Here is a 23,882-nt window from a genome sequence, read left to right on the forward strand (position 1 = left end):
CGCTTGGAACGCGCCCCTGCGAGTCATGGAAATGGTCAGTGAAAAATCGAAGGGGAGACACCCGAAACGCTGCCAACGACGGCTCCGCAGCATACGTAAGTTGTTCAGTTGATTTTAGAATTTCAGACGACGACGAGCATGACGACGACGACGACGACGACGGTGCTGGCTAATGGAATGAGTTGTTAAAATATATATACGCACCAAATACGCACCACCCTTTGCTCGCTTCACCCGGGGTTTTACCGTCACGGCTATCCCCCCCCACCCGCCGGAGCAGGACACGTTCCTACCGCCGTAAAGGCGGTTTATATATTTTTAAGAGAAACGTTCGTGAGAAGTCAACGGAGTGACCGGAAAAAGAGGTTCGACCGACGCAAGGAGCGACAGAGAGGTGAATAAAAGTAGGAAAATAAAAACACAAAAGCGAACAGGACACGGGAATCGAACGGAGGGATCCACGGGTGGGGTTTTTTTTTACGGGGCTGCGCTGGTCGAAAAGGCGGGTGTCTTTTTTATGCGTAAAAAAGCGAGCGAGCGAGTGGCGATTTTTCGTTAAAGGCTTTAACGGTGGCGCTGGGCGCTGGTGAAGACAACTTTCCACGCGGGCGGCAAGATGCGGGGATGGCTAGAGCGAGCAAGAGAGCACACTCTGACCGCGGTGGTAGTGAAAGTGTTTTGTTTGTATAAAATAAGGGATGCTGGGCGCGTTTCTAGTGCCGCTGCTGCTGCTGCTGCTGCCGTGAATGAAATGAAGACTGTCCGAGAAAAGGGGAAAAGTTGGTGGAAAAAAAAATGGGACCACCACCGTTGGGATGGAAAAATAAAATACAGCAGCAACGCGCGGCTCGGAGTCTGAGGAGTATTTTTCCGACGGCGTCAGAACGGCAGGCGAGTGCGTAGGAGTTATCAGTGGGCAATGGGGTGTGAGTGTGTTTGAATTTTCGTGCGTGTGCGAAAATGAAAGAAAACATAAATAGACAGATAGGGAAGGAAAAGGGGAACGGTGTGTGAGGGTTACTCTGTGTAAAGAACGTGAAAATGTACAACAAAAAGAAAGGAGGTAAAATCTTTCCTCGTCCCACCACGGACAGAGCAGCATAAAGGGGGTTGCAAATGGGGAAAAAAAGTCTGTAAAGTGCGTGTGTGCGCTAACGGGATGAGGCCAGTTTTACGGCAAACGGAGGAATGGCGAAAAGAGGGTAGTAGGTGGGGAGTGAGTAGAAAAAAGTAATACGCACACAGGCGAAGGAAAAAAGTGTGTGCAAATTGAAGATGGGCCGAAAAAAGGGGTTGAGATTCGATAAAGCAAAGGATGACCAACAGCACCGGATGGTTGTGGGGGCGCAGTGGTGAGGGGGGCGTGGTAATGGGGGTGCTGTGGAAATTCTTGAATTTGGAAGGGGGGATGGGTAGGTAAAGGTTTTAAGCAACAAGAGAAAAAATGCTGTCAAGAATAATGTACGGCGTCGTAAAAGCAGAGATTCTCAAGTTTTGATCTGCCACACTTACGGAATGTTGAACAATTTACGCGTGTATAACATATAACGATGCCAACATGATCAACTATTGAATATTTACTGAAATATTTGGAACAAATGATACTATGCTAGTTACAGTTTGAAAATTGAAATGTTCTTTTAAACTAATTTGTTTTTATATTGTCAATTTTATAAAAAAAGACTAGGTATTTGGAAGGAGTTGCGCCCCTTATTATTATAAAAATTGAATATGGTTTACTAAAGGAGGAAGACTGTCGAAGGACTTCGTCACAATATCTCAAATGTGAATAGCCTAAAACCAGTTATTGGAAACACATTTTTAGCTAATGTCACGGAAATAATTCAGAGTCAGAATGTTTGTGATGATGGCAATTGTATAAAGTATGGGGAAATATGCTCAGCATATATACAAATTAATAAATAATCGATCAGTTTGTAATTCTTGAGTAAACATAGTTGTTAATTCTCACAGTCGGAATGTTCAAGCATAATCTCGATCACGATAAGCTATTATTTTAATCTTGGTTTGTCATAAAAGTGAAAAACATTGCAAAGTGCAGAGAGGAATCACAATATGCTTTTCCAAATGCTTTTAAATTTTCTCATCAAATAATTAACCATTTCTAAACCATTATTTGTTTTTCATATACCTCTTTTCTGCAAGCGTACATTGAGAACCTCTGGATTGGCAGAGTGGCTACGGTATGGGCTAATGCGTGCGTGTAGGTGCGTGTCATTGTGTGCTAGTGGACAGTCCGGGAAGGCGAATGACAGCAACAGCAGTGGCAGTAAAAAGAAGCACCACTCCCCGACGGTGGCGACGACGGCTTTGAAGCGTAAACAGAACGCGATAAGGGAAGTGAAGAGAAAACTCATTTGATGGACACACCGGGGGATAGCAGCGCGCCGGAGGAACCCGGGGCAGGAGGAATGGTGTGCGGGTGGCGTATAAAGAAGGGGGTGAAAGCGGAAACGTGCCCGCTCGCCCTGTACCGGTTGTATATAAAGTACACAAGGCATAAAATAAAATTTAGAAATCTTCTTGTAGCCTGATGGACTTAAGGCGGTCATCCAGATAGGCTCGTAAGAGTACCAGAAAAATAAAAATAAAAAAAGGAACTGGCGGAAGAGGAGCAAAAACCAACGGGAAAAACGAACCCCGTCAAAAGCAAAAGGGGAAAATTCTACATCCTTCCCCCAGCGATGCGGTATGCGTTGAAGGTGATGGAAAGCCGTGAGATGGTCGGAGGGTGGTTGGTGGGTGGCTTGAAATTGGGGATTTAAATTAGGTCCTTGCTACGCAACTTCGCCATCACGCACACCCATGCATGGTAAGGTTTATGGTGCTTTTTTTGTTCTGTTTTATTTGTTTGTTCCTTCTCTTGGCCGAAGCTGGCAACGAGTACGCTTGACCACTGGGCAGCGAATCGATTGGGGAGGTTTTTAAGCGCCATTTTTAAGGAGCATTGGAGTAAGTGTAAGTGTGGAGGCAGATTTTTCTGGAAAATTTTCGTATGAAAGAGAGTGTTCGCACGCACATAACGGGTTATTCTTTGAGCAAACTCCGACGTTTATGAACCAATGAAACAAGAAAAGTTACAATGTTTACTCAGTTTAAGAAATCTGTTGTGGCCGACTATTTTACAAGAAGAAGTTTTGCTTTAATTTTAATTTTGAAGTTTTTTAATTATTTCAATTCAAAGAATATTACAATAGAAAACATTTTTAAAAAGCCGAAACAATTGATTTAAAAATTAAACAATAGTGGACGATTTTGCTAAACCTTTAAAGCTTGTTGATTGTGCCTTTGCGATCCGGAAACAAATGTTTACTCCAATCAGCTGTCGGGCAAAAAACGCCCGCCACCCAAGGAACCCACAAACAAAAGCGAAAGCCATCCGGAAAACCTTGACTATCTCAACACTACTATTACGACTTCGCTGCAGAATCTCATTTTCACCCCATCGCTTCCACGTTTACTGACAACCCCAAACATCCCGAACGAAACCTTCTGCTCCCCGCGGGATTCTTCCACTGATTCCGTCCCTCTTATCCCTTCACCGAGTGACCAACGGTCAAAAGCAAAGGCAGCATCCGCGAACGGCCGGGCACGGCGGAAAATCGAGTTCGTCACTATGCGCACGCAAAAATTTCCATTTTCCAAACATTCCGTGGCATGCGGTGGAAAGCCTTGAGAAAGTGAAAACACGACCGTGAGCAAGTGAGACGACCGTTGAAGTCGTGGAAAAAGTGAGACGCTTTTCTCCGCTTGTGGAGAATGGCACGGGACAACAACTGAAGCCGGTGTAAAATGCACGTGCGAGAGAGATGAAGTGTCCCGAGTTTTCCTTCGGTGGGAAATAGCGTTCGTGTGGGTTCGCGAGCTTCGTACGATCGTTCGCGGAGCGATCCGGACCGTGGCCGACCGGCAAAAGTGTTTAGTCGGCGCTGGCCTTTCGGAGTGGCTGACGTCAGACGAAGAAACACACACACACACACGCTCGGTAGAATGTATGTCGGATCGAAAGGGGTAATGTAGACTTAGGAAAATCGGTTTGAAGTAACGTACCAGAATCATCTCCACGTGCGGGGGAGATTTAGAGGATTTGTTTGGCTGGGTTTTCGGAAAGGGTTGGTAAAATTAAAGAATGAGAGAAAAACATAGGAAAAGTCGGAGTACGAAAAAGAGGAAGCACATTGAAAATTTAGAATCTTGATCAGCTCTCAGAAGGAGAGTACGTCTGGCCAATGTGTGCGTGTGTATGAGCGTGTGTGACTGGTCAGCATCCTTATGGCCATGTATCTGTCTCACTCCCACCCTCTCTCAAATATCCATTTCCGTCTGCGTCGTCGTTTTTGGGTGAAATTTAGTAGCGAGATGAAAGTGAAAACGAAACAAGAAAGGGTCATCGCTGCCGACGACGCTCTTGGCCATCGCTGGACTCTTAATGGCCATTTCCACCCACCACCCACCCGCTCGTCAGCCGCTACATCGTCGTCCTTGCGAAACGAGAACGAGGATTTTATAACCAGCTTCCAGCGGAAAGGCAGCCGTTTCTTATTGCCCGAACGTGAGGCAACCGTGAGCGCGCGGACCGAAGTGGACTTTGAGATATCGACCGAAATTGAATGCTTCGGTGTATGTATTTTACATACATAACGAACCCCTTTTTCTCCCGGCCGGTCCAGGTCCGCCAGGACTGGTTTCGTTGGCCAGTTTTCGAGGAACGCTTTTCGAGCCGACCTTCGGTGGTCGACTTTTCCTTTTGCTCCGAAACACCTCACCACCAGTTTGACCGGATTGCGTCGTTGTTGGCGACTCGCGAAACTCGTGCCCAGTTGGGTCGTCTTTTGGCTGCTTTTTCTGCACACCGCGCAAGGATCGGATGTGCGCGATACTTGAAACGCTCGGACGCTGGATGTAAAATTATGTAGAATATACATAAAAGAAAATGTTTTTCGGCCAGCGTACATCATCACCGGTGCGTACCGTCCAGCGAGGGTCACGCACGAACGCATGCACGCATGAATTGGAAGATGAGGAAATGCTGGAAGGTGGGGAATAGGGGGTTTCTTTTTGCTTCCATCCGCAGAGAGATACTCGGAACTTGCACCGAAGGAAGTGCCATCACAGCACAGTGGCTCCGTGAGCAGACTTTTAAAAACAATAATTTTTGATATTTATCCAATAAAAGACCTTGAATAAATGGGGAAGTAAAGTGTAACTATTATAAAATGTATAATTTAATTTGAAATTAAAGCACTATTTTGATTACAAGTACACTAAAAAATTATAGTGCTACATTTGAAAAAATCAAATTTGGACAGACAAAAAATCGTCAATCTTCAGAAACTTTTCCAAAAATAATATAAACTCACTTCAAACTGAATTAGTTTTGCAGTTTTGTGAGGGCATTTTAAGTTTTGTAAACGCCATGAAAAGAATACAAAAGAAGTTACAGATGATACACATTTTATATCCTGGAGTGGTGAATGATTCTTTATAATTACAGTTTTTTCTTTAAATGTGGGCTTTAGAACAGCTAATATTTTATGTTAGTTGTCAAACGTTAAAGTTATTGCACTTCAGTTTGAAGTACTGTATCGATGATTTGCAATTAATTGACTTTTATTCCATAATTCTCATCAAGTATGAAAAACGTTGCTATAACAATAATTTATTGTAATGAGAATGTAAAAAATCTACATGATGAATATTAGGACTCAAAAACAGTTGTGGTTTCTCCAATTAAGCATGAAAGGTTGACATATTTTACTCTTAAAGTTGAATGAATTGAAGTTAGGCAGGTTCAGCTGTATCCATACTTCTTCTTCTTCTTCTTCTTCTTGGCGTAACGACCTCTTGGTCATGCCTGCCCGTTAAGGGCTTACGAGACTTGTTTCCCTGTTGTACGTGGATAGTCAGTCCTCTCGTACAGGGGAGGGTCCGGTCTCGGTTGGGATTCGAACCCACGCCGTCGAGGTGGTGAGCTCCGGCGCTCATGGGCCGATTTTTCTAACCGGCGTTACCGCTCGGCTGTCGCGGACCCCCGTATCCATACACATATTTTTTATTGCTTTAATTTATTTATAAAAAAATAGGTCTTAAACATTTTTTTTCCTCAAAATAAAAAAGAAACGTTGAACATTTTTTGGTAGACCGGCCTGCCCCTTCAGCTGGGCCACTGTGCGATGGAACCTAGAGCGGAAAACGGGCGGTATGGTAAGCAAAGTAGCGGTAAGTGAGAGGGTTTTGTGGTAGAATTTTCAATTCGTTTTCTTATTGCTGTTGGTCACTTCGAGAGCGTCCGGCATTCGCTAGACGCTTTGAACAACGCACGTGCCCCATCGTGCTTTGTTTTCCTCCGTGTGCGCGTGTGTATGGGAGTGTGTGTGAGTGTGTGTTTCTGGGAGTTATCTCACTTCATGAGAAACCCCTCCAACCACCACTTGTTCGAACGAGCGAGTAGGATATTTGATATTTAAAGCGCGTTCGAACCGATGGAGGCTCCTGGTGGCTCGTACGAAGCGGACGATGGTCAGCTTTTCGATTTTTCTTATTTTCTCCCCGTTGCCGTACGATGGTGCCTTTCTCTTGTTTATTTTTAACTTTTATTTTAACTTTGCGTTGGTCTTTCTGGGTAAATTTTTTTTTTCGGTATGCGATGTTGTTGTAGCTTTTTCTCGTTCTCTCTTTTTTTGCACCGTTGCCCATCCTATGTACTATGGTGAATGTTTATGCGTACCGAGCCGTATCTCACGGCGACTAACGAGATCGACGCAGCCGAGTTGGCCCTTTTACATGAGCCTCGAGTGAGTGCGTGCCGCGTGTGTGTCGGGGTAGAGAAAAAGTGTCCGTGTGCCCGTGCTGCGATAAGAGATGCGCCGTGGCCGGACTATTTTCCATCATTAAATTGAGCCCCCAACCACCGGTAACCCTTCTGCGTTCCAGCCGTTCGGCCGCGCTTGGTTCTTTACAGTTAGTTAAACACAGGACCGACCATCTTGGGCACGAATTTGTATTCAGCCCTTTCGCAAACTTCGTATGCTCGGGCTCGGACATGTGTATGGGGCTGGCGATACGATGGGATGGGGGATTGGGAAGCATCGTGTGGGCCAGTTGGGACGAGTGAGATTGAAGCGAAGCGCAGGAAAATACAGAGACGGTCGGGTGCCGGGAATGGGACGAGGAAATAAATGAGAAGCCAACGTTGATTCGTTTTCACATTAATTTATAATACGTTTATTTTCATTACCTCAGCATACAAATGAGAAATTCGAACGAAGGCTCCCGGGGGTGGTAAGAGGCCGACCATGGAAGGGACGAGCAGGGACGGTTCGTCTTCGGAAAGTTTAAAGCGGTTGTCTTTAATTTTCTTTCCGGTAGCGAATAATAGTTTGCAGCTCAATGGCGAGTATGAAGTTTGAAACTGCCGTATAATAATAAAGCGACATAATTTTAAATGTATTTTATTGTTATAAATATATTTCGACTTAAAGTAGAAGAAAGCGTAAAAAGAAATTAGTTGGTTTGGTAATTTTGAATTCGTATCACAAACTTATTATAATAAAGTGTTTGTTAGATAATACATTAAAAGACATAAAACATGGTTAATTATTTAAAATTAATTTCACACAACAATTGTTGGAACATTCATTCGTTTGTTGAACTATAGTCGTTGTTATTCTTTTCGAGAACGCATGTTTATTTTTATTTTAATAATGTTACAGAAACATCGATTTGTATGTAACTTGGGCTTAGCTATGTAAACCTAAGCTGGACTCCATTCACTTTGATTGCACACTGATCCCCCCGGAATCGACGGCCCTAATGGATTTATGTGCTAAGCGTTGTGTCCGGATTTGTCCGTTGAGCTTTTCCATTCAACGAACTTGATGTGTTTTCCATCCTTCCGCAAGTGGCGGCCGCTTTCCGGGAAAAACGAGCCAACCCGATAGGTGTCACGAAATCCGCCGATAAAGGGATGATGTGGCCAAATGTGGTTGCTTACGAAAATTATTGTGGCCATTATTTTTACTGACCGATAGTTTACTGCCAAGTGATTTTCTTTTAAGTTTCATATGAGGCAGAGCACACGATAAAGGTTGTTAAAAAAAGGTATATTAAATCTTGCTCCCAAAACGGAATAAGTGTAATACTAAATTGTGTGTGGACACAGTGAATATCAAAAAGCTGCCCGGACCGGGATTAGTCTCATTCGGGTCTTCTTATCGCTACCGCTCGGACATTCAGTCCTCCCCTCCCCTTTCCTGCGCACCCGCCAGTCGGTACATAAATCTCATATCCATTTAGGCGTTGGAGTCGTAGGAATAAATTGAAAAAGATTCGTCTTCCCAGGGTCCAATTTACATGCCGCTCCGAGGTGCCGCGTGGCAAACCGGCGCAACTGTGTATGAATAAAAATATGACGGTCATCTTTGACAAAAAAAAATCCGATCATTCATACAATCCGCGGAGGGGCAGATTGGCGAAACGGGAAAAAGTTTTTCGCACACATGCAACGCTCGCGGGAAAAGGGAGTCTTTCGAGGGATTGCCGAGACTCGGGTTGCCCGGTGAAATAAGCTTCGTTTAGACGGTGGGCAGTCTTTGGGGTGGCCGGAGTGGCGGCGTGGGGGAAATAAAATATAGGATTCATAAAATCCTGTTCGATTCCACAAAACGAATCACCTGCTGCCCCGGGTGGATAAAGAATCCCGGGCCGATCGTCGATAGGAACCGGACCACGGATTGTCCCTCTCGCCAGGGGAAAGCCAGGCGGAAAGATAAGTAGTCCGTGCAGGCACTCCATCGTCAAAACCAAGTATCAACGGTCTTCGTGTGGATGGGGCCGTGTGTTTGTGTACCTGGGCCGACGTGATGGTCACTAAGCGCCGAGTAGACAAAATTCCATTCGCTCCCACCGAAGGATGCTGCTGGAAAAGTGTAAAAGCACACATGCACAAACACACACACATACACTCGTGCTCATGGTGGTTATTTGGGATCCCAAATCCCCCATCCTTTGGATCGGGCAGCGAGAAGCATGGAGTCAACGTAGAGGAGAATATTTGATAATGTCCAAGAATTGTGCCCCTTTCCGAAGCTTCCGTAAACTGGAGCGGGGATGTGGTGGAATGGATGGACGGACACGTCGGGAGGGACGAGATGGCCACGGAGATGATATACGACTAGGGGTGGGCTCGTTTTCGTGCGCATATATCTACATACACACGCGCGCTGCAGGACGTGGTTATTTCCATTTCCTTGCGCGGAAATGAAGAAAACTGGACCCGGAACGAACTCGCACGAGGGGAAAGGTAACGAGGGGGGGATGAAGGGATCGTAGCTGGAAGGATGCTGACCACCCGCACCGGCTTGGTCAGACCTTCCGTGTGTGCGTGTGTATAGTTGTAGCGTGTGCAGGAAAACCCCGGCGTCCATATATTCTATAATATATGCAAAACTTTTGCTTTCTCATGCAGGGCCGTGGGTGGTTGGTGGGAGGGAAGGGTCCTTTTCACTTTCTCGTTTCGAGGTGGCTGCCTGTTCCGACGCAGAAGAAGAAGAAGTGTACTTGCCGGACATTTGTGGACGTCCTTTCGGAGGACGCCGGACGTAAAATGCTTTTGAGGGATCGTTATTGTCGATGTTGTTATTTCTAGTCTTGTTGCTATTGGTACTATTTATGAAGGGTGTATCGGGTGGGAGGGTGAGGTTTGGTAAATATTGCTCCTTTCTTTCACAGATCTTCCTCTCCCCTCCTTCTGGCCTCCCCCAACAGGCTTTTGAGTGAATTTTCACCATCCAAGCGTCCAAGCGGACGCACCTCGGAACCCGCTGGCTTGCTTTCCTTTCCGATGATGCAGCCGTTTCTAGGACGTTCGTTTCCTCGCCGTCGCCTGTTTTCCACCCTGCTACCGGGAAGAGAGTGTGGCTTTGTTTGACCGGGAAAATTCAAAGAAGATGGACGGCAAAGATGGAAGGGTCGAGTAGCGTGCGCGAAAAGTGGTCGAGAGTGAAAAGTTTACTTGCTGGTGTTGGCCAGCTTTTCACTGTCCAGTGAACGGGTGGTAGGCGAACGGAGGGAGGAAACCTCCGGGCCAGCGAAAGGGAAAATGAATGTGCGTGTGCTGCCCAGCGCGATACAAGTTTTACATTCACGAAAGTAAAGAACAGTGTGTTCCAATTTCAACGTACTTTGAAATAGAAATCGGTTCGTTTATTTTATTTAATAACTAATTTCACATTAAAATCCATCATTAAGTATTCATCTAAAAAATTCATCAAATTGTCAAAACAGTACGTTCTAATTTCAACGAACAGTTATGCTTTGAAAAAAAAATAAGTTTGTTTATTTTTCTCAATAATTAATCAACTATTTTTACATTAAAATTCATCGCTCAGGATTCATGAAAAATATCAAATTATTTCACTGGTCGAAATATTTTTCTTTTAAGAGTGTACATTAAAGTTGAGAAATTTAACCAGTTTAACAAGCCGAATCCTTTTATTCCCTGGAAATTTAGGTTTATGTAGTCTTTAATTTAATTTCCATGAACAGTATAATTTAATTTAATTTCCATCAACAGTATAATAAAATGCATTATTTCTGTATTCAACCCATAACAAACGCACATAGCTGATATTTCTTCATCGCCAAGCAAACCTGTTGTTTATTTTTAAAGGTCACTGTAGTACCACGGTATCTCGGAAAAACGAGGGAGGGTGAGTTTTTTGAGATAATGCCACTGGCAAAAGAAAGGACGTGCGTGGGTGTCCGGTCGGCTTGGAGGGAGGGGAACAGCTGGATGGCCGATTTAAATATGCGTATGTGATGTACGTTCCCCGCAACCCTTCTGCCATCCCGGCCCCGATGCCCCGCTCGAACGAAGGAGGGTTGAAAACGGTCTATTCAGCCACCTTCCGTTTGCTGTAAACTTCTCCTTATGTGAGATGAAAATGCGTAAGTTGGCGAAATCGTCCCCACCCCCTCCCCGGAACGGTCGACCCTTCATCTTCGCCACATATGTGAACACATTTAATACGTGCATGTGTATGCGCACGAGGGCGCAACTTTGAAGCGTTTGTCCGGCGCTGTCCGGCCGGCAGTCGTTATGGTAATACATAAACACTTTCTTCGCACATAAAAGTGCGCCTTCGGTGCGTCTGTGTGCCGTTATGGCGCTTAGGACCCGGGGAGGGGGTTGGCCAGGGCGAGAATATAATATTGATTTTATTCTATTTATCTACATAAATTATACATTCGTTGGCGTAAAACGAGAGAAAGTTTCTACCGAGAACTGAATAAAAAACTGATTTTGTTTGAGCCTGTTTTAGGCCGCAAGCAGAGCCTGGAAAGGGATTTAGCTTGAAAGTTTTACGTTTTGAAAGAGGCTGGGCTGTGCGTTGTTGTATTTCAATGTCATCATATTAAATTCATTTCCTTTGTTTCCTTAAACAGAGCTGGATATTGAGAAGAAAAACATTTCATAAATTATTTTTGAAATCTTGTGTTTTTCATTGGCAAATGGGCTAACATGCATGAACGTGAGAAAAGTGATTTCGTCTTGAGGTTGTTGAAGAGTACGGCAGAAAAGTTGAGGTTTTATCTCGCTCGACTCCGGCACTGTACGCCTGACGTGGTAGATGAAATTCAAATGACATTTTTATGACTTAAAGCAAGGTCGGCCCGGTCTGCTGCATCGGAACCGAAGAAAAAGCTACCCGTCTACAACCTGGAAGCAAATGTCGACCGTCTTGCACTGCACTGCAAGGCGCCGGGATTGAATCAATCAACGATCAAAGTTGTGTCACTTCGGAGGTCGGACTCGTCTGACCCTAACCTCGGCTAACATTTTCATCAACTTCCGAGGGTTCCGGATCCCTTCCACCGAGGGGCCAGACGGTTTTATATCGTAACGGAAAACTATCCTTTTTCCATCTGTGAAACCCATCCTTTTTTTTTTGGTCTTCCTCCACCCGAGGATGGTAGGTTTGCTCCGCCGGTTCGGTCGAGTGGCCCAATGCCCGGGTGCCTTTTTCCACCGGGGCTTGCTTGTCAGGAGGAGGGGAGGTTGTTGTCGGGTAGCGAGAAGAAAAATAAATGAGCCAATACATGCAGCCAGCGCGACTATCTGCCCGTTTTGGGCTGCGAACGGCGGAGGGGGAAAAAGAAGCTCGGTTCGTCATCGTGCCGTGCCGTATTTTTATGGAAATACGCTTGCTGCTAATTACTGCGACCTCCGGTGAGGGCAAGAATGGCAAGACATGTATCTCACATTCATCAACTAAAGATTCAAATCAGAACGATCATTTGCGAAGGGATCTTTTACATCTCATTGACGAGCGAGTTTTGTCGACTCATTTTGTCGTTCCCTTCACATTGACTAGAATGATAAGAAAATATTGGTTCCGATTTGAATGATGCTTCAAAAGCGGGAGAATACAATCGGAACCAAAGCGTACCATATGCGCTGCAAAGACTGAGTCACTTTTCGAAAGAAAAAAATAATAATAAATGTGCCAAAAAGCGTAGACATTCAAAGGAAGCAAAGCGACGACGCCAAAAGTGGGCAGCAAAAGAAATGAAACGAAATGAAAAAGAAACACAGGCATAAAAACTAGACTTAGGAAAATACTCAAATAGGATGAAAATTGGTTACGCTGCACCGAGCATAAACAGCAGGACATGGCAGCAGGCAATGCTGTGTGGGATAAAACTAAACTTTAAGCACCGCGGAGACAAGGGTACAGGAAGATGGCGAAGAAGCAGAAGAAAAAGGAAAAAACCCATTTCCAACATAAGCCGAAACATGGCAAGCGCATCGGGTAGCGGGGCGCAACAAAGGGAATGTAAAGAACGGGAACAAGCGAACAGAGTCCTTGGCAAAGCGTAGGAGGAGACCCCGATCGTGATGCACATGCACATTTCTGCACGCAGGTAGACAAAAACTCATCCACAAAAATCCCTAAACGAAACGAATTCCAATGGCGAAAGGAAAACGGGAGGCGAAAAGAACGCTGAGACCACGGTAACCTAAGTACAAAAGGACGAACTGCAGTATCCTGCTTGTCCTCGTTGTGTGCGGCCACACATACACACACACACACACAAATACACAAACACTTTTCCGTCACGTACTGCTGGCACGCTGGCCGAGAGAAGAACGTGAATTGTGGGCACTTTTTTACGACTGCTAGTTCGTTTCTTACTTTTTTTGGTGCCCTTTGTCGTTGCCTTCTGGTATCTGGTGGGCGGAGAGGGCAGTGATTGATAGAGTTACCATTTTATAGTTCCCATTTCGAGTCCGAAAAGTGCAGGTATAAATCTTTTAGCTATTTTCGTGCCCGTGCAGGCGTTGTATTTTTCGCACCCTCCGACCGAGGACGTATGATTTTGGCGTCACTTAGGATTTTATGCTTGAACAACTTTCACTTCGTTCCGTCGATCCCGTCCAGAGAAGGGACACAACCTTTGGCTTGGAAATGCATAATCCGTGCCAGGTGAATCAATCAACGAGTTGAATATGATTCGAGAAAGGCACAATTTTCAAGGCAACAATGGGAAATTATTTCGAAACAAGGATTAATTTTAGAGGAAAGGGAATCACATTTTTAATCAAGAGTAATTCATGGAAAAAAGTTGGTTCAGAAAAGTCAATAAGAAAAGGAATAAGTCCACGACATTATGTAAAAGTACAACCCACTCGGTTTCACGTAGGCAAGTGGTAATTTCTTTAATTTTCATAAAGCTTCATTTTTAAGAGTATAAATCCATTACTCAAACATGTTGATGGCCGAAAATAAATAAAATTAAAATTTTCAAACGCAGACTTCCGATTCTATTTTTGATATTTTATTTGCCAATTTCGATCGAACATTCTTCAAAATGCTTCCTTACCGTAAACATCGCAGTTTCCATATTCTGTATGTTTCTGTTAAAATATGCCTTAATTTATGTACAGTATTAAAATTAACATCTTTCGACCACGCCAAGCGATTTCATATTCCTTGGAATCGAATCGCCAGCATCGCCCGGTTACCGGTACCGAGAACTAATTTATCACTCGGTTTTATCATTCAACCAAGCATGCCTAACATACCACCGGCTTGTCCTTGCGCTAATTAGAGCGTGCGTTTGATGAGGCTGGTGGGAGAAATTTATTGAACGATGGTGAAACTATTTCTCCCATGGTTGGGTTCCGCATCGTATGAATGTACCTCGGTTCGCTTTTCCTGCTTCTGAGCCGGTCGGCGGTTCCAAACATTGCTCGAATATTTGCTTGTTCGCCCTGCGCGCTTGACGCGGATTCCATGATAATGTATTCACCCATAACGCCGCCAGTTTGTCGATGCGCTTCATGTGAAGAAATCGTCTCAGAAAACTAGCCCTAGATCGAGCAGGGTTGGCGCTAGCAAATAGTTTCCGGTCGGTGGCGTCGGTGGCGGCCAACGAGGAGCAACCTTAGGAACCGGAATTCAGCATTTCGCTTGGTTTTTGGTGCGATGCCGCGTGAGATACCGAATTTCGACTTTACTTCGGCGGTTGAATTGTGCCCAAGGATTGGGTGACGGATGGCATTCCTAGTGAATCGTACCGAGCGCAACAGGCTGTCGCACTGTTTGATGCTGCAAATGTGTCCTCCACAGTTTGTCCCACTGGTCGGGGTTCTCACGGAAAAAACTAAAAGGTTGTAGCTTCCTATTTTCGCAGACCCTCGCTCGCTCGCTCGCACTCCGCTCGATCCCGCCTTGGGCTCGGATTGGGCAGAAAACAGGCCGCGTTCGTGTATGCTTCATTTAACCGGCGTATCGATGCTGGGATGTTTGTGGAATGTCACAAGAGCAACAGATGATTTAGTGATGCTCCACGAACAATCGCACGGTTTTTAGCTCAATGCGATAGAGTTAGCCTAGCATATGACCTAACTATGTAGATCGTTTGCATATTATTCAAATTAGAAACAGGCCACAGAATGTGCTTGCGCAAATGACGAAACATTAATTTACGAAAACCACAACGCTTGAATTGAAACAACATTATGTAAATAGTTGTATACCTCGCCAGTTTATTAAACGTGTAGAAATATATGGTAAGGGAATGCTTCCAATGCATTTTATCCTTAAAATTATGCTAATTAAATAAAACGCCGAGGAGTTACAGGGGTGTAATAGATTGATAATTAAACCAAATGATCTTGATGCAAGAATCACAAAAATATCCCAAAGAATGCTTATAGCTTTGCAAATCAACGATAAGCCTTTGTAAAATAAAATCGAAGTTAATTGCGTGTTTTAATTAAGAAAATCGAAAATGTTGCTATTCGAGCAAAAGGATAATTTTTGCACCCCCTCGACCGAAGCGAGCCAGTTCGTTTAGAAACCGAACCAATACTTTTCGATTTTAGAAACTCTGCTATATCCTGCTCTATCCTGCTTTGCCCGTTGTACGCCAGGAGACACGACGAGATCTTCATCGCTGCTTGTTGGCGGCAACGGCAGCATAAGCATAGTGACTCGGAAGCGTGGTAAATTGGGCGCTGGAAGCCACCACCAGGAGGAGTAAGCAGGACGACCGGTTACCCGAGTCCGTGGTGGAAATCAGAGAAGGCTTCATCCACCACTCCATTCCGTTGCACAGATTCAATGCACGCATACCAACACACCAAGGTGCTGGAAGGGGAAGATGGGGCGACGATCGTAGCAAGCGCGATCATGCTGTCAGTTGCTGTCAGTTGCGAATAAGGGTGGAAAAACGGGACGCCTAGCCAAGTGCAAGTTTTTCCATCGCGCTGTTGCGTTCGGAAAGGATTTCTAGACTCGATTCACAGAAATTCAAACCAAAGAAATTTATACGATTTATCCATAATTTTGCAACGCCGCAGGACAATGTAGGACAAACGGAGGCCAAAATAATAAATTTAAAACAAAATCCAATTCAATAAGATTTAGATTTCCAACACACATTCTGTATGGTTGTATTATCCTTGCCATGGCGGGTAGAGGATACGTTCGAATTCAAAGCAAACGGACTTTTCTTCACCAGCTCACGGGCCCCGAACCAACCATCCTTGCTCGCCTCTGATGATCCTGTTGATGCTGGTGGTAGTGTCGATTGCCCTCCGCATCTTCCTTCCCCCACCCTTCCCGTACATAGCACACGTACCAGTACGTGTTGGCCAGTGTGTGCCTATGTAAAAGACGCTGGCCACTGGTTTGCTTGCTGGCAGTTTCCTTTAACCGGGCCCGACTGTAAAACTACCCCTTTTTGGCGGAGCCGGGTGCCTGTGAGTGTTCTTGATTTGTGTGTATGTTTTTCAACGTCTTTTTTTTCTCCATCCCTTCCTTCGACCGGGCCAGAGGGAGATGAGATTGCACGTTCACGGCCGAAGCGAGGCAGAAAGCGAGTGAAAAGATGCTGTGCGGCAGATAAGAAAGAGACCGCCCGAAGCCGGAGACAAGACGTGCCAGAGTGAGCCGACCGGAGTGTCTTTTCCGAGGATTCGACAGAACGAGAAAGGAACTTGGTGCGGTGTTTCGTGCGGGTCGCCGCACGATGCGATGGTATGCGTAGCGAATGACGACGACGATGGAGGAGATGCTGTAGAGAAGATTAAACATATTTTTCGTAAAGTGCCCAGTGAGGAATCCTTAAGCACCGGGCGGGGAGAGGGGTTGGTGGCGACGGTACCACTCGGACCACTACATGCTTACGAATGCCACTAGGAAGAGCGGATGGGAGGGAGCGGTAGGGGACAGAAGTCCGTCGTCCGTCCGGTCCAGTTATTCGCCTGGGGAAGAGGTGGAAACCCCTGGTGGTGGTGGTGGTGGTGGTGTGTGGGATTCGCTGCACGACGGTTTGCGAGGCTCGCGCACTGCTGGGCTCTATTTGTTTGGGACGGAATAGTTCGGTTTCATTTGACAACGCGTCCTCAACCGAAGCGAACGCGTGCCGTCTTCCGTCGCCAGTTGTTCGTCGGGTTCGTGGTGCGAGACTCCGGACCAGCAAGGAGGGTCCATTCGCTTTTCTTCCGCCAAGAGACTCGCGAATCCGCGGGGTCAACAGTGGAATGCCAGTGGAGCCATTTAAATAGTGAATTTTGAGTTTTTACGCAAGGTTTTCGGTAATCGCGGAGTTTTACAAAACACACACTGTGAGTTTCGGTGCACCACAAAACAGACCAACCCAATTTCCGTCAAATCCGGATCGTCGCGTCGCGCAGTCACGTGTGCGCGTTTAGTGAAAGCGTGTAATCGCGCGCGCAATCGTTGGGAACGCGCGGAGAAAGTACAAACCTCCCAGCCGCCGTGAGGTACACGTGCTCGTCGCGAACGTTCGGTGCGGAAAAGTGATGCATCTAAACAGTGCCAACCATCGACATTGACCAACAGGGTGCCAATTGTAGGCAAACCTTAGTACGCAAGTAAGGCGCACTTAGGAGACACACGATACAAGTCAAAGAAATAATTTGATGCCCTCAAACTTGTCATATCAGACCCCATTGTTGTGCTGGTTTTGTGCTACGGTGGCTACGTGCACCGAACAAAAAAAAAACCCACCAATTAATGCACGCGAATGAGGAGCGAACAGCTCGAGAGTAACCGATACGGCCAAAAGACAACCGAAAGCGCGCGGAGTGGAACACAACAAAAACGGTGATAATTAAAATTTATTGAAAATCTATGTTAATTTGCCGATTGTCACCCCGCGCGAGTGGCTGGGGGTAGTGGTAGTGGTGGTGGTGTTGACGGTGAGCCGCGGGAAAAACTTACTAACCAAACCGAACCGAACGCATAGATGCCCGTGGACGGAGCCGGAAAGCCCCCGATAGGCAGCATAGAAACACGGCTTAGTGCTGCCGTGTGGAAAGGAAAAGCGAAATAGATGGTTAGACACCCGGAGGGTGGTTAAAACAAAGCAATCCTCAACCTACTCCTCCTCCTCGTACTTCTAGCGCACGACGAACGGAGATCGCACGATCGCGGGAGTGTTCGAAGCGTGTGGTGCTTGTTGTGTGGATGTGCAGTGACGTTGTCCATCCGCCAGAGGTACGATCGCAGCCCGAGGTGCATTCCTTGAGAACGATCTGCTGACCTGGCAAGCTTTTTCTAGTGGCCGTGTTAATTAGGCGCGATTTATGTGAAGCAAACCAGACACAAAAAAATAACCCAGAACTCCTTCCCTACCAGTGGGCGATGCTAAAAACAGAATTGGAAATTAGGTAACGTTTACCGTGCGTTTTGGAACTTCAGGAGTGCGCGGGTATAGAATTAGCCCATCCTGTGTGTGAGTGTTAGGGAGTGAGTGATCGTAAAGAAGCCTTTTTGACTACCTCCAAGGATCGTGAAGCCAGCGGGTAACTCCTACACCCAGCGAGGGTAGTTGGAACGTATGCGTGAGGTACGACAAATCTGCACCAACAAGCGCAATAAAAAAGGAACCAAACTGAGGGTTCGAGTATACTCAGGCGTCATAAAGAACAGAACCGTCCCACGGCGTACAAGTGCGTCTGTCCTGGGAGTAATAAAACAGGGAGTTCGTTCGTCTGCACGAGTGGTGTCCAGCTCAATGCCACTGTTTGCGACAGAGGCAGCCGTGTTCATATCACCATCCGTAGTGCCATCGAGTGATGGCCAGTAATGGGGGGACTCTACACGGGGTTCCCCAGAGTGTCGTGCAGCAGCAGCAGCAGCAACAGCAGCAGCACCATCATCAGCAGCATATCTGCACGCAGTGTGGCTTATACTTTGAGAGTGCATCGTCGCTGCAGGTGCATCATATGCACTACCATCAGCATGACAGCATGAACCGCTGGGGCACACAGCAGGCGGTGGTCAGTACAACAATAGCAACGACAGCAGTTGCAACGACGACGACGGCAGCGACCATCACCACCAACGGCGAGCTGCCCGGTGGCGGCCCCTCGATACCGTCGTCCACGACGCCGACTTCGTCCGACACGGAAAACAACAACAACCAGCCTGGTTCGCACACACCGACGCATACGCCTGGCATTAAACCGGTGATATCGCCTCACCAACAGCAGCAGCAACAGCAGCAACATCATACGACAATCGCAGCCGCGGCCGATTCGAGCGATAATCAGCCGCCAACTCCACAGCCGAATCTGGCTGAACCGGGAACTCCCCAGAGCTACAGTGCGGGAGGAACCTCGCCATATCATTCTCAACAACAACAACAGCAGCAACAGCAGCAGCAGCAACAACAGCAGCAGCAGCAACAACAGCTAGGACTGCCCCCAGGGGGGCCAGGAAGTGAGATGCACTACCCAAGCTATATCCATCCCGGGTACGATCCGGGAAGTTACTACGCGGGAGGCCCCGGATCAGGGCTGGACTACGGCAGCAGCGTTCTCGGAGCGCCTCTGCAGCCGGCGGACTACAAATCGACCTCCTCGGTCGTGTCGTCGGCTCGGTACCACCCGTACGGTGGTGGCGGTTCTGGTGGCAGCAGCAATGGCGGAACGGGCAACCCTGACGGATCCTCGCCGGCGTTGGTCAGCAGCAACGGGGGCGGAGGATCGGCCGGACTCAGCCCGCACGTGGTAAGTTCTTCCAACAATGGCGTTACGACGGTCACAGGCAGTGGTTCGACGACTACGAGTGGGGCTTCCGCGACGACTGTGGCGGCCAGTACCACCTCAGCCGCCTCGCACTCACCGCAGAATGGCGGCTCGTCGGGTGGAAACATCCCACCGACTCCGTCTCCCTCGCCGATCCAGTGTGAGAAGTGCGGTTTGGTGTGTGAATCCGACGAGGTGCTGCACGAGCACGAGAACACGGTGCATGGGAGCGGTCAGCCGTCGGTTCAGCCTCCGGCAGGCATACAGGAACAGCGCGTCGACCAGGTGGATCTTCAGGCGGGCGGCAATTGCTACCCATACGGTGGAAACGGGGGCGCTGGAACTCCGCAGTACCCCAAGGAGGAACCACCAGCGTCGGACATTCTAGATCTCGACTCGCAGAAGATGGTTTATACGCCGACGGCTGATGGAGGCGCTAGTCTACTGCCTCCGATGAACTCGCTCCATCCGCTCCAGTCGATGCAGCGACACCATCCGATGATGGCCTGGCCACACCACGATCCGCACAACTTCATGGGACCGCCACCTCTGCCGCCGCATCCACACGGTGGCCCCGAGATGAAGCACTCAGCCGCCGCAGCAGCAGCCGCCGCAGCCGCCTACTACCACCATCCGATCAAGTCGGAGTACTCGGCGACTCCATCGATCAAGTCGGAGTACCTCGGCGGTGGTGGTGTCGGTGGCGGGCTTGGCCAGTACGGTAGCACCGGTGGGCCAGCGTTGGGCGTGAAGAACGAGTACAGCCTCGCGCCGACCCTGCCGCCACCAGCCGTCGCTCCTCAGCCCACGAACGCCCAATCGATGAAGCAGTACGCGGACGAAATGCACGACAACCAGCTGGCCACGAGCCCTTCGGACTTCCCGAGTACGACGACACCCCAGGAGAGTGGCTCCCAGTATCGCACCTTCGAGCCGGCTACCTCCTCGCTGCCCGGACCACCCGGACCCACCAAAGGCACCGCGTGGAAGTCGAACGAGGCCCGCCGTCCGAAGACGTACAACTGCACCGCGTGCAACAAGTGGTTCACGAGCTCCGGCCATCTGAAGCGCCACTACAACACCACGCTGCACAAGAATGCGGTCAAGTCGAGCGGCCAGCCGGACCCGGCCACCCTGCCGATCAGTGTTCACCATCACCCGGGTCGCGACCCGAACTACGCCAACAAGGGTCGCCGCGGTGGAGCCAACGGTGGCTCGGCTGGCGCCAACTCGCAGCTGCAGCAGCCTATACAGCAACCGGTACCACCGCCCGATCCCCCCAGGAGCCCCGAGTACGGGGCGCAGCAGCAGCAGCAGCAGTACGGCATGGGCGCGTCGGCGGGGTTTCCCGGGGCCGGAGCGTCGGCTCAGGTGGTCAGCTCGAACCAGTCGCCGGGGTTTCATCACCCGTACGGCGCCGCGAACGGCACCAGCAACAGCTCCAGCAGCAGCAGCTCCAGCAGCAACAGCAGCAGCAACCACAACACAGCCAGCTCAACTTCTTCAGCGGTTCCCCCAAACGGGGTAGCAGGTCCCTCCGTCCAAGTCTCCCCACCGAGGGGCCTGCAGATCTACTCGAACAACAACAGCAGCAACAGCAGCAGCAGCAGTCACAACATGGCGCTGGAGCAAACGGAGCAACCCACCCATCCTACCATTACCATCACCCTGCCGCCCATCATCACCTCCACGGTGGACACCCAGGGCACCATCTACACCCCCAGCACCCTCACCATCCCCACGGACCACCCCACCCGCACGCACCTCACCACGGACACTCAGCCGCCGCAGCAGCAGCCGCCGCCGCCGCAGCCGCAGCCGCCGCCGCACACCATCAGTTCAATGGAGCCCTACCACCACCACCACCACCCCACCACAATGCACACCATCTCCAATCCTTTAACTATCAGCACCAGCATTCCATCCTTCCAAACCATCCTGCCGGAGGCGCCGAGCTATCACCTTATTATTGGTAATGCGCCACACCAATACCAGCAGGCCCAGCATCAACAGCAGCAGCAGCAGCAGCAGCAGCTGCACCAAACGTCGATGGTGATGCTGAGCATGCCCGATGGGGGAGACATGCTGTCCATGGCCACCAGCAACGGACAGCAACAGCAGTGGGCGATGGACAACGGACTGCTGATTGAGTCGCCGGTGACGACGACGGCGGGAGGTCGCGGGCTCGGATCGCTGGGGTTTCCACGGTGCTCGGGGGGCGCCGAGATATATCAGGGCGATACGGCGCCCCCCTTTTCACCGAACGTACCGGACCAATACCAGCGTCCTAGTAGCAGCCAGGGTGTCATCATGACGATCCTCGACGATCACCATCAGCAGCAGCAGCAGCACCAGATGACCTCTTCCACCACGCCGAACGAGTATCACGACTACGGCAATCCGCAGGGCTATCCGGGGCAGTTGTTGCACCGAGTGGCCACACCACAGCTGGCCGCCATCGCACCCTCGATCTCGCCGGCCCCCTGCTCGCCCAGCGTCACCTCGACGGAGGTGGGCACGGCCCAGCCGCAGCATCCGAACGGGCCGCTACACGGGCTCATACCGCGGCCCAAGCCCCGCATCCGGGTCCCTCCGAAGACGGGCTCCGAGCCGGAGATCCACCGGTGCGTCGAATGCGACAAGGTGTTCAACAAGGTGTGCTACCTCACCCAGCACAACAAGACGTTCCACTCGGGCGACAAGCCGTACAAGTGCCACCGGTGCGGCAAGCGCTTCCCGTGCAGCCAGTCGTACGAGGAGCACCTGGCCAAGCACGGCGGTGAGAAGCCGTTCAAGTGCGAGCAGTGCCCGAAGCAGTTCAACCACAAGACCGACCTGCGGCGCCACATGTGCCTGCACAGCGGCTCCAAGCCGTACGCCTGCGAGCAGTGCGGCAAGGGCTTCATCCGCAAGGACCACATGATGAAGCACGCCGAAACGCACCGGAAGAGCGCGGCGGCCGCATCCGAGCGGGCCCATCAGCGAGCGGCTGGCAAGATGGCGGTCGGGCGGCTGAAAGGCAAACGGCGTGCGAGCAACGCCGACGCCGACGAGGAGGACGACGACGGAGGAGGCGCCATGGTGGACGAATGACGATGGCTGAACCTTCGCTGTCTGACACCGGAACAGTAGGCGGAAGGCGGCGATCAGCAAACCAGGCAAACTTCTCGACGATCTTCAGGAGTTCTTGACCTTCCTTGACGGAGTCGCTTGCCAAAAGCTTTCGTTTTCAGGTTCGTTTTGTCTGAATTGGCCTCTCCTTGCACCTCGTAGTTGTGTCTCTATTTTATCGGGTATGCCAGGCTGGGTTCGTGTGAGTATGTGAGTGCGATTGTACAGAAGGAAGAGGTATCCGATTCGATACACAAAACCAGAAACAGGGGAGGGAAAAAGGGAAAGTTTATGGAGTTTATGTTAAGTTAAGAATAATTTTACCAGAGCGTGAAGAGTTACCTATTAAATTTTAAATCATACCATACAGCGTAAGTTCGTAACCATCCATCCTCCAGCCATAAACCACGGGTATTAGCCAAAAAGGGACGAGACCAGAAAGTACATGTACAAGCTACCTCAGCCGCTTCTAAGGCGGCCAAAGCGCCATAAATGGATTAATAAAACAATCAAAGCAAAACCATTAAAAACGCGACACTCTTTGAAGGGACAAGGGATAACTAGTTGAAAGTGCAACCAAGAATAGTGAGAAATACGTACGCGAACCTGATAAGTATTACAGTATCTAGAAAATGCACGCATTCAGTATGTGTAGCGGTGATAGCAGTAACGCAGATTCCTCATTAACATGTTCTACCTCAAACAGTTGCATAAATGTTTACAGATATTTCCAGTACTATTTTGTACCAAGCTTACAAATATTCGCTCTCCAGCAGATTTTCATTATTTGTTTTTACCGTTTTCAGCTTTATATGTGTTTCACCTGCTGGTTCGTTTAATTGTTCGGATTTTTATTTCGATTTATTTTAATCGAAAGGGGAGGGCTTGCGACGAAGATAAAGAGTTGGAAAACTGCTGTAAGCGAGTAACAAGAGCACCACAATGAGAATGGAATGTCCCATGGACGGTCCAGATCCCAGATGAGTTTTCTTGGGGAAATATAACCTACAACTCCATACATTAAACAATATTTATGGAATCGAGATAATATATCGTAGAAAAACTGCAGTATAGCAAAGAATTGAAAAAACTACCCTAGAGGACAGTGAATAGACGGTAAATGTGACATTACATTGGATGGAAAACCACACAATTTTAAAGCAATAAAACTACTCTATCGTAG

The 23,882-nt window shown here is 48.5% G+C and overlaps 1 protein-coding gene across 1 annotated transcript; it reads left to right on the forward strand.

Annotated features, from left to right (window-relative positions):
• Nucleotides 1-18,634: 18,634 nt before the first annotated feature.
• Nucleotides 18,635-22,681, forward strand: LOC131262746 (trithorax group protein osa). Its single transcript, XM_058264816.1, has one exon. The coding sequence runs from the start codon at nt 18,635-18,637 to the stop codon at nt 22,679-22,681; it is 4,047 nt and encodes a 1,348-aa protein (XP_058120799.1).
• Nucleotides 22,682-23,882: the final 1,201 nt, after the last annotated feature.

Source organism: Anopheles coustani, chromosome 3 (genome assembly GCF_943734705.1).
Source record: "Anopheles coustani chromosome 3, idAnoCousDA_361_x.2, whole genome shotgun sequence".
Classification (NCBI taxonomy): Eukaryota; Metazoa; Arthropoda; class Insecta; order Diptera; family Culicidae; genus Anopheles; species Anopheles coustani.